The sequence below is a fragment of the Erigeron canadensis genome, chromosome 1, assembly GCF_010389155.1.
Source record: "Erigeron canadensis isolate Cc75 chromosome 1, C_canadensis_v1, whole genome shotgun sequence".
Lineage (NCBI taxonomy): Eukaryota > Viridiplantae > Streptophyta > Magnoliopsida > Asterales > Asteraceae > Erigeron > Erigeron canadensis.
The window spans coordinates 42915358-42927350 of record NC_057761.1 but is presented as its reverse complement, the minus strand read 5'-3'; the positions used below and the strand labels follow the sequence as shown (position 1 = coordinate 42927350).

The window sequence follows — 11993 nt, the reverse complement described above, 5'->3', positions numbered from 1 at the left end:
TAACCCCCTTTAAATAAAATACATTTACTTACACCAATTATTCCCGCCACCACCATCACCATTCGTCGCCACCATCACACCACCATTATTATCGGCTTATCGCTGTATTACACGGGTATCATGTTAGTGGAAAGCAAAGTTGAAAATTCATTTGCATTCATTGTCATCATAAGCAAACCAAACCCAATCCATAATTGCAAAAAATGGAATTGGGCCGCCGTCAACAAAACACAAGTAAACTCTACAATTCAATTCCCTTGTCCACCAACCAAAAATTAAATAAAAAAAATATACATGTATTTATCATATCATTTACAAATATCATATCATCTCTCAACAAAACGCTCTCTTTGATTCTTCTGTGATATAATAATAATAATAATAAAACATCCCTTCTCTTTCTCCAACAGCCACCCGCCCCGGTGATCAGAATATCAAACAATCGATACAGTGAGCACACACACCTACCATTTTCATCCATCTGATTCATTTCTATATCTATATCTATCATCACTTAATTATTTTTCATTTTTTATTCGATCTGTAATAATAGTATTAGTAGTCAGGGTTTTTACTTTCCGATTACAGATCCGACGTCGTTTTGCTCACTTTATTCCTGTGTTTTTTCTTTTAACTTCTTTTTTTCCCTGTGTATTTTAAAGGTGTTGATTTTCATAAAATAGAAAAGATGTTGGGGGCTTTAAGGCTTAATATTGGTGCTGCTTCTCAGGTATATCAGATGACTTGTTATATGTATATATATTATAATGAAATGATAATGATTAGTAATATATTGCAGATTAATATAATTTAACTGTTAAAAGTGTATATTTGTATATATAAAGTTTTTTTAATTTGTGTGTTAGGGTTTGGGGAATAATATGACGAGGTTAAGGCCTGTAGCATCAGCTATGAGACATTACTCGTCTGGAGCGAAAGAGGTGACGTTTCGAGTTTCCGATTTCTTCATGTTTTGTTTATTTCTGAAGTTTGTGTTTTTTTGTTATATGACTGCTGTAGAGGATATTAGATTGTTGCTAAGAAAAATTTATACTTGTGACTAGAAATTGTGAAAGAAAATGTTTAGAATAGTATTTTAGTGAAAGTGCCTATAGAGGATGTAACAAAACTTATATTTTTAATAATCATATACGCGGAATATGGAAAGAACGAAGGAGATATTGCTATACATATTTAATCTTTTATGGAAATTAAAAGATGACGGTGAGTTTTTAACAAGGGTTAACTCAGTATTGTGTAATCTAACTTCAGTTTCGTGATCATTAATTAGCTGTTTTGATTGATGTGTGTTGTACCCCACCCCTAAAAGAATTGTATACGGGCGCATAAGGGCCTGTATGACACAATTAAAAATTTGATTCATTTTCAATTAGGCCTTGCTCTAGCTTCTTTAGGGGTTATTACTTTTTAGTAGCTCAACACATGTATTCTTTACCTGCTTATGCATTTATAGCATGGGACTGTAGTCAAGCTGCGTTATATACTCATCACCAGTTGTTCGAGGTCTGAAAGAAAAATCTGTGCAGGGTGCTAGATTATGCAATACATGTTCTTAAACAATCCCCATTTTTTAAAATGTATGGAATTGCACCACTGCCCTTTCATAATTAAATTTTTATGTTTTCTCAGGAGTCGTTTGGTTTTTTTTATTGTATGTACATATCGAACTAGAGCTTCACATGTTAACTCGCTTTGACCTTTGATAGACGATTTGAAGTGACTAAGATGTCCCATTAAGATAAATAAACTACTTAAGCTCGTGAGTTCACTGGGAAAAGTTTCTGCAATTGTAGATACATCCAAATATTATATTTGTTAAGCACTGTATTGATTGGCATTAATATTTAGTTGAAAGTAAGCTTATTCGAAGTGTTACTTAAAAAAAGATGGCTTTTCGACTTACTTCTCAAGTTACAGATGACAGTACGAGATGCTCTAAATTCTGCTCTTGACGAGGAAATGGCAGCTGATCCTAATGTTTTTGTTATGGGTGAAGAGGTACTTTATTTTTAAATTTTTGAGATGATCTGAATTCATTTCTTCCGTGCTTATCTTTCTTTTGTGTGCAGGTAGGAGAGTACCAGGGTGCATACAAGGTTAGAGTTTTATGCTTTTCAGATTTACGAAAGAGAAAACATAATCTTTATATTTCTTTTGTTCTCAATATAAAGGATTTCTTTTTATGCTTTGCTAGATAACAAAGGGATTATTGGACAAATATGGTCCTGAAAGGGTTGTTGATACCCCTATCACAGAGGTTTTTAAGTTATTCTTGTCTATGTGAGTAGATACTTTATCCTTTCCCAGTGTTTCCGGATTTGAAGTTACTTGTTTTATTCCCAGGCTGGGTTTGCTGGGATTGGAGTTGGTTCCGCATATCATGGTCTGAGACCCGTGATAGAGTTCATGACTTTCAACTTCTCTATGCAGGTGAGAATCCCCATTCCGTTGGCCTAGTATTTCAAGTTGTGCCTTTACATTTGAATGTTCTGATTTTAATGAATTTACAATTTAATTGATTTATGGATATGATAGTAGCATTTATACCTCATAATAGCCTAATTCAAAAACTTAGTACAAACTTCAAATTTCAGTAAGCTTGCATATCTTTCTTCATGTAATTGATATTTGGTGCTACAACACTAGCTACTGAATTACATTGATTTCTTAAATAATAACAACCTGAAATATTTATATTTTCTTCCAGTTGCAGGCATAATGAACTTAGATATAAATTTGGTGTTTTTTCAGGCAATTGATCATATTATCAATTCTGCAGCAAAGTCAAATTACATGTCTGCTGGGCAGATCAATGTGCCTATTGTGTTTAGGGGTCCAAACGGTCCTGCAGCTGGTGTTGGTGCTCAGCATTCCCAGGTTAGATTCTTTTGAGACAGTTATTTTTTCCTTTATTTTCTTTTTTTGATTTCTCATTAACTGATATATGCATCATGGAGGTTATTATATATGGTCGAGTAGGTTGAGTAGTATTTATGGCTATTGTATAAAGCAATCATGGTTTCTGTTGTAACTCTCTCCATATTAAAAGGAAATAAAATAAATGAGATACATATAGCATGTAGTGATGTATATGGATTTGATTTTTCTTTATGATTGTTTACATTTACCACAATGCTAATTGGTTTTGGCGAAGGATTTGGCCTATTGTTATCAGTTTGTAATTTTCATGTTTTCTGGCTTTTAGTGACTCAAGGTCTAGGTTCATATAATATTCTATGGGACATATTGACGAAATTGCAGAAAGCATCAACTAGAATTTATAAACATAATTAGCAATTATGCTATGTGATATGACGGGGAAAAAAATATTAATTTCTTTGGCATAAAATAATTTCGGCTCAACATTTCAGTGTGAGTATTGGTGTGAAGAAAGTAACGATTAAAAGGTCTAGGTTCATACACTACTCTATTGACCATATTGATGAAGTTGCAGAAGGCATCAAAGAGAATTTGAAAACATAATTAGCAACTATGCTATGTGATATGAAGGGGTAAGACTCTCTACATCATACCTCCCCCAAACCCGGTTGTTGCCGGATTGGGTACCGTTGCCGTTGCCACTATGTGATATGAAGGGAAAATAAATATTAATATCTTTGGCATAAAATAATTTTGGTTCCACATGTCAGTGTGATTATTGGTGCTCAGAATTTAACCTAGTAATTGGTTGTCATGTATTCATGGGTAATGATAAGTTCTTCACTGTGCATCTTGCATAAACAATCTTTGTTACCAGTGACCACTAGAATTTGTTGCTCATATATTTGTAATGTGGTGCAGTGTTATGGCGCATGGTATGGCGCTGTACCTGGTTTGAAAGTACTTGTACCATACTCTTCTGAAGATGCCCGTGGACTTCTAAAAGCTGCTATCAGGGACCCTGACCCTGTTGTTTTTCTTGAGAATGAGTTGTTGTAAGTAAATTGTCACTCGTTAATTTGGCCCATTTAGTTATTCACGAGGCGACATGTGTTATCTGTTTTTTTCCAATAGAGTGGAAGTTCTAGAGAGCAAAGATTAGCTGTGAAGGAATTGTTCCAAATCTGTTGAACGTGTCAAAAGTTGGTCCAAACGTATTTGTGTTGCATTAAAAACCTTCTATATTATTTCATTAATAAATTTGAACATTGATACATATTTAGAAAACGAGAGCAAGTACCCGCGCGTTGCGGCGGTAAGATGGTGGGGTGATAGGTCATAGAGTGTGATAGGTTATAGAGAGTCATAGCCAAATGTCTTAGCCGTATGGGCTCCACCCTCATATTTAAAAATTCGTCGAAAGTATATCGAATGACATCTCTAATGAAAGAGCACGAAATTTTATGAGCACCCATATAATTTTTATAATTTATCGATTTACGGTTTTTAAGATAAATTTTTTTTGAATGAATTGAAGGAATAAATGATTTATAGAGGAGAGAGAAATAATATGATTGGTTGATATTTGATGAGAGAGAAAGGGTAATATAGTTATTTTAGATAAATATTGAATAGATAGAAGGGGCATTTTAGGAAAGTAAATGTTGAAACTTAAAATTTAGACAAGGGGAATCTGCTTTATAATATAGTATATAGATAATGTTTGACACTAATTTTTGTAAGAAGTCCTATTTTTATAAAAAAGCAAATATTGTGTTGGGTAAACCTAGGTCAACCTGACTCACAAAATTATGTGTTTTGACCTGTGAACCAATTTGCTTGACTCAATTAGTATTGCTATCTCATTATCATTACTGCTCAATACGTTCGCCACTAATCCTCTGAAAAAAAAAATGAAATTTCTTAGATATGGTGAATCTTTCCCAGTATCCGCCGAAGCCCTTGATTCAAGTTTCTGTCTCCCTATAGGAAAAGCAAAGGTTCGTTGGCTAACCTTTGTATTTTCATTTAAGTTTGTTGTGAATCTATCGGATCTGGCTTACCATGGTCTTTTACGCTCACTGGCCATAGATTGAAAGAGAAGGGAAAGATATCACGATCACGGCTTTCTCCAAGATGGTTGGCTATGCTCTTAAGGTTTGTTGGAATACTTAGTCTAATCTATATGGATTTTTTTTTTTTTTGCTTCAAGTCTCCAAATGTGAAGTTCTATATCACAATTAGGACAAAGATAAACTCTAGTTGGCAAATTGAAAAATAAGATTTGCCTCTTTATTATATTCTTAAGAATCAACTTTTAAGGTTGATATCAGATAGCATACTTTTTGCTGCTAGAGATGGAAAATAGAGTTACCTAGTCAACAGGTGAAAATGCTTTCAGCAGAAAACCAACAAGCTTTCAGTATGGATCCGTTTGAGCACACTTTGTGCACCTGACCCATTTGACCTATTTGAAGCTTAACCAAGTTATAAGTATTATACCTATTTGTGATGAAGTCTTACCCATGTTGACACATTTTAGTGAAGCACACCAGAATTGCGAAACTATTAAATTCTCTAATATCATTTTCTGCAAATCTGATGTAATGGTTGTGTATTTTAGGCGGCTGAAATACTTGAGAAGGATGGAATAAGTGCGGAGGTACGTTGTATATTACCAAAGAGCCAAAGTATTTATACGTGGAATAAGCTGTATTATGCATATCCTAGTTTGATTGATAACCAGAACCCTTTTTACAGATTATAAACCTGCGGTCCATTCGACCCCTAGATAGAGCTACAATTAATGCTTCAGTCAGGAAAACTAACAGGCTGGTCACTGTCGAGGAAGGGTTTCCTCAACATGGCATTGGTGCTGAAATCTGGTATTTGCAACTTTTTAGTTATCTTTTGAGATTTAGCAAAGAATATAGGTGGAAAACTTTATCCAAAAGAAGAATATAGGTGGAAACGTTCATATTGAGTAACTGGTGGAAAGTGGAAACATGTACTGTGGGTGGAGACGGGTTGACTTGAAACAGTTTTTGTGCTTCATTTTAGCATAAATAATGATTGTGTTAAATAAGGTTATAGAACGTATATAATTATTTCAGTAAGTGTCAACTTTCTTTTAATAACAAGATTTATGAGGATTTTTATTCCTTAAAATTCAAATATGGGGCGACATTCAACCATTGGACCAATTGCTATTTCTTTCTAAACAACTTTTAGCTTAATTTAACTGTTTGACCCCATAGAATTAATTTCAATCCCAATCAACACATTCAAAAGTGAGTCAAAATTGTCATCTCAATTATAAGAAGCCAGTAAGCCAGTTATTCTCTTTTATGGCGTATATATCATATTTCATTTTACACTTTTTTTTTCAATAGAAATGGCAACAAATAGTCTCTCAATGGGATTCTTTTTGTGCAGTGCTTCGGTTGTAGAAGATAGCTTTGGCTATCTTGATGCCCCAGTGGAGAGAATTGCCGGGGCTGATGTACCCACACCTTATGCTGCTAATCTTGAGAGAATGGCATTTCCTCAGGTCAAATTTCTTTACTAGTTTATATGCTTTAGATTACCAACTTTTGGAGTTTGAGCTAAGTTAATTAGAGTTTTCTACAGATCGAGGATATTGTTCGTGCTGCCAAGAGAGTATGCTACAGATCAGTCCCCATGGCTGCAAGTGCTTGATGTTAACACTGACTCCTTTTCTTAGGGATGTTTTGAGAAGTCATGTCTTGATTCTTGAGGGGTGTCTAAGCTGGGAAGCTCCAAATTTTTAATTGTGCATTGTGTGAATTAACTTTGTCAGTGGGGCAGAAGCCATAGAATTCTCTCTTTACACAAGAAATTTTTTATTTTTATCTAATAAGGTTGGATGCAATACAAGATATCTCAGGTTTATGTTTTCTTCTGAAATTTTATTTTCATATATCAGAAGATTTACACTTAAAAAGTTGGCTTGAAGCAGTAAATTGTGTATGGTTTTTGGCCACCTAGGGTAATAAAGGGTGGAGACACGATAAGCAATTCAGGCATTCTGGTAGTGAATGTTATTTGTCTCTCGTTCATACCTTATACCATTTTCAATGCTTCTCCGCTGTGATTATCAGCTATATTAGTAGCGTACGTTGAATTTTAGACACTAAATTCTGGAGTGTACAAATTAAATAGATGGAGTGATGCAATGCGTGTGACCATAATTAAAGCTTTATGCTTTTACGGTGGACCGCTTATAATTATAGTTAACTATCTCAAATAATCATGTAATATTGAACTTCGGATTTATTTTTGGTCAATAATGTTTTAGTTATCTAACTTTCGTTCAATTATCGGGCTAATCACTTATTTTTTAAAATGATATAATCTTAAATTTTGAAACAATAATAGTTTTAACCATTTAATTTTTATTTCGAATGCTTTAATTACCTAATTTTAAAAACATAATCATTTTAACCACTTAATTTTTATTCAAAAGGGTAAGATCACTCGATTTTAGTCAAGTTAATGCTTTATTATTTAAACCTTCAACTGAACTAGGATTAACAATATTTAATCCGTAATGAACATAAACCCATATGATATGTTTGACTTTGTGACATATTTTGGTTGCATGTTAAACATATCACATAAACTTATATATAATGGAGTGATACAGTTTTCACTTTTAAGGGTTTTTATAAAGAGTAGTTGGGATTCAAAGGTCATAAAAGGTGATCGGTGATGGTGTGATCTATCTATGGGCTCTGTCATAGACTGACGGGGTCATCTTAGCTTATGGGTTAAGCTCTTTGAAAAGAAAATTTTTTAAATTTTTTTTATTTGAAATGACTTACCTAAAAAGAAAAAAAAACTAAAAAAACATATAAGCAAACCTTTACTTTTCATCTCTATCCATATAATCTAATATCTAATAATAACAATAATAATATTTAATATTAATATAATCCATATATATAATACGTAATAAGATATCCACAGGATGAGTATATGTTGATTATAAAGTTGGGTATAGTTTAGACGTTTAATTAGTACTCGTAATTAATATATGAAGAAAAGAACGAAATAATAGATCGAGGTAGAAGATTGTAGGGTTTTGAAGCACCCGGCTGATCGAGGTTAAATTAATTAAAAAAAAAGATGTTGAAAATACGACGAGTAGTTCGGATGAAGCAGCAGCAGCTACTTTTCGCAATTCCATGGACTCCCAATATAAAGGAAGTTAAAACTATTGAAAAAGATGTTGAAAATACTTGTCGCCTTTGCATGGACTCCCAAGGAAAAAATAAAGGTTGAATAGATTTTTAATATTAATTTGTAGTTAACTCTATCATAGACTCATAGTAATATATATTGATTGATTGATTTTCAGTATTTTTATGTTTGTTACAATTACGAATGAATAAATATATATATATGTGCTCAAAAACTTGGGCGCAAGTGTACTTAGGTGTGATAAATTAATGTAATATATATACATTCGGGAAGCTAGGGTTGTTAACTTATTTCTTCTTTTTTAAATTAATTGAATATGGATCAAGCTAGCTAGCTAGCTAGGAGGTTAATTGTTACTTTTCGAAGAAGTCGATCTGACTGTTTGATAATAATTAATTGTTGGCATATATTATTTGATTACTACGTACTCTTTTTCGTAATAATTAATTAGTAATTGTGTGTTATTGTTTTAATTAATTATATACGAATGAAATGCAGATGATGTATTGATATCTCCATGCATGTGCAAAGGGACACAGCAGTTTGTGCATCGTTCAATGGCGATCTTTCAAGGTCCATCCGCTCATATATATTATTGTTTCGATCTCATATATATTTATTTATTTATATAGATGATAATATAATAAATCCTAATATAGATGATAATATATATATGTATTTGATATATGTTAATTACTACTCGGGTAATTTATTATTGATATGATTAATTAAGAACGTATAGTACGTACAGGAAGCAGGTAACGCGTTTTCACATTGCACAACCTGCAAAGCCCAGTTCCATCTTCGAGCTAGGTGGACCAAAAATATATTCGGACTATTGGTTGATCTCGCCGCTGTGATCTTCTTCACAGAGTTAGTTGAGTCTTCTTCTATAGCTAGCTACTAGTTCCTGTTAATATCTGTACCGGCCGGATTAGCTAGCTGCCAATTCATCTCATTGATTTAGTTTATGCATTTTCTGACTTTTAAGTAGTAATGGAGAATGAATGAACTATATATATTATCTTTAAAATTACCATATTTTAATTAAATTATTCGTTTTCTGACTTCTAAGTGGTTAAATATAGGTGATCATTGCAGTCCCAATATGTCTGCTCAAGAATAGTTTTATTGATGATAAGGAGGATGATATGTTGTCAAGGCACACGATCTACTATTATTGTATAGGTAATTAATTAATAGTATTAAGTTTTCTATCCGGCCTACTCTTTGTAACTTAATTACAACATACAACAGAAAATTAAAAAAAAAAAAAAAACCCAGCAGTCAGTGTTGGTAACATCTAGGACTTACTAGTTTGGTAAGCAATTACCTGTTGCCTTTGCTTTTGCTAATTATTGAGTATGTTTGACAAACCTAATCGATCTGGTTAATTATTTAATTAGTAGAAAACTAATTAACAAATGTTATGGTTTAAGTATATATATGTCTGCTAGCTCCAGTACTAGTATAAATAAAGTATGATTTTGCTTGCTATATATATATAATCTTCTTTTATACTCATCATTGACAACTATATATAAAGGAGTATGTACTATCAAGCACCTGTACGTATTTGCAACATATACAGATAGATACATATATCTATTTACTTAATTAGCCAACTCGGGCCGGCTGGAAGTGTGATTTGTTGTCATTGCTTGCTAGCTATTACAGGGGGCATTATGATCTTCCAGATGTTGATTGCGATCGTTTGGTACGTTCATACTAGTAATTAAATCGCTTTTCACGCAATGACGACGGTCCACACTGATGCTGTTGCAGTGTCTACATATATAGATAGACATGCTGTGGCTAATACTGATACTTGTCTTTTGGTCTAGCTTCTTTGCTTACATCATGGCTATCCGCAGGATTACTTTTCAGACACCCTCCCACATCCTCTCCATGAGAGAACAACTTACACAGGTAATAATATGGGAATAAGTATCTTGAAATGTACCAAATTTTGGACGAATGTCTATAGTGTGAAATAACTAAAGTTGTGTTCCTTGTATGTAACCATTTTTAAATTATGTTTATTGTATGTAAAAAGGCATACATGACAACCATATATAGTTGTCACTTGTTGGTTTTTGATTGGTCGGATACATTTTCTTACATATAATAAACATTATTTAAAGATGATTACATACAATGAACACAACTTTGGTTATTTCACATTATAGATATTCGTTCAAAGTCTGTTACATTCTAGGATAGTACTTATCCCTAATAATATATATAGATTTTCATATAATGTAGCTAGCTAGTTAGTTCCCCAAATCACACACATGGAATTCTCACGGGAATCAAACCAAAGGGCTTCTAGCCTAATGATTTACTGTGAGATGGCCCATCAACTATGAAATACATAAGTGTAAGTAAGTAAATAATATGCCTAAGTTTTGCTTTAGCCGGTCCCATAGAAACTTGAGACGTACATCGTCTTGGAAAAGATTGTTGATACCGACCTTTTTCCTCGTTAAGCATTAGTGTTTTCCTTGACTCTGACAGGAGTATGTAATAGAGGATCTTCACGGTTGTTACACCCCAGCGAAGCTAGATCCAAAGCACGAGGAGCGCCTAAAGAAGCTAAACCTTTTTTAAGGAGATTTATACATGTTCGGTGGCAGAAAATCATTTAAGTTGTGTAATTAGCTAGGCTAAATCTTAAATTTGTCTGTAACTTATACTCGTAGTCTGTTTTTGTTAGTTAGGTATCTCTACATGGCACCCATGGATTTACATGATTTTTAACTTGACGTTTATATCATTATTGATTTAATTTGCCATGCACGATGGTAGTCCATTGTGGAGGACATAGATAATTAATTACGTAACACTATGCTTAAAGTGACATGGGGCGCGCTGAGAATTGAACCCCTAACTAGGCTACCATCATAGCAACAACACAAGAATTAGAATTGAAACTGACATCAAAAACATTAAATTAGACAGTTAAAGTTAGCTAGGCTTTCTCGACCTCTTGCTAGCTTGTGCAGTGCAGTTGTGCCTATTATTATGAGCGTGCTAGAAAACTTGTAAAATTTTAGCATAGAGGTAAAGTCTATCTTATTAATTGGATCTCCCTTAAAGTAGTAGATTTGAAGGTTAACTATTACTCTAGTTGCCTAGAGTAGACGCGCGTTGAAGAATTTTTGGAACTCATTAATTACTCTTGTAACTACTGAAGCGGACTCTAGAGTCTTAGATCTTCCAATTTGGTAGCTTTTGCCTTCCAACCTTTGTTGCCGGGAGGTAACTTATGATTCGATTTATATACGTACACAGTTGAAGTCGTAGTAAAAGCATCTCTATCCTTTTTTAACAACATCGATTTCTTTTTTTCTTCTTCAAGTTTGTTCAGTTTGTATGCAATATGTAGAAGCTGTTAGTATTCCACGGTTTGTTGAATGTATGTATATATGTAGGTTCTTAGCTCGGATGTGTTCACTATATATTATCTATAAATTTTTGGGAGATAGTAGTTTACCTTCAATACGCAGCTTATTGAAGTGTACATTCGTTGAGTTACTGTAATACAAGTCATGGCAATCTTTGATCTTTTAAGTTCTCATTTCATTAAAGTTTATCTGAACCATCAATCTCTGAGTCTTAATATAGTTTGATCGAGCATCATGATTTTTGTTATAAAAAAACCAAAAAGGGGCTAGCAATTAAGACCTCCAAAAGAGACACGACCCTAGACCCGGCCTGCAACGGGGCTCAACCCTCTTGACCTCTGCTAGTTTGATGTTGGACACGTGTTGTTTATACAAGCGTACAGAACTCAATTAGTTAAATAATACGAAGATCCAAATTAATGGAATAAAAGATGTAATATAAATTTTTTTATACACGTTAAC

The 11993-nt window shown here is 33.4% G+C and overlaps 1 protein-coding gene across 1 annotated transcript; it reads left to right on the top strand.

Annotated features, from left to right (window-relative positions):
• Window positions 1-315: 315 nt before the first annotated feature.
• LOC122603796 (pyruvate dehydrogenase E1 component subunit beta-1, mitochondrial) lies at window positions 316-6828 on the top strand. The gene is made up of 15 exons (XM_043776606.1): window positions 316-450; window positions 663-730; window positions 867-941; window positions 1939-2019; window positions 2091-2117; window positions 2216-2278; window positions 2365-2451; window positions 2773-2898; window positions 3823-3956; window positions 4829-4901; window positions 4993-5058; window positions 5525-5563; window positions 5662-5786; window positions 6337-6451; window positions 6532-6828. Exons 2-15 carry the CDS (start codon window positions 689-691, stop codon window positions 6598-6600), a joined length of 1122 nt encoding a protein of 373 aa, XP_043632541.1. The 5' UTR covers window positions 316-450; window positions 663-688; the 3' UTR covers window positions 6601-6828.
• Window positions 6829-11993: the final 5165 nt, after the last annotated feature.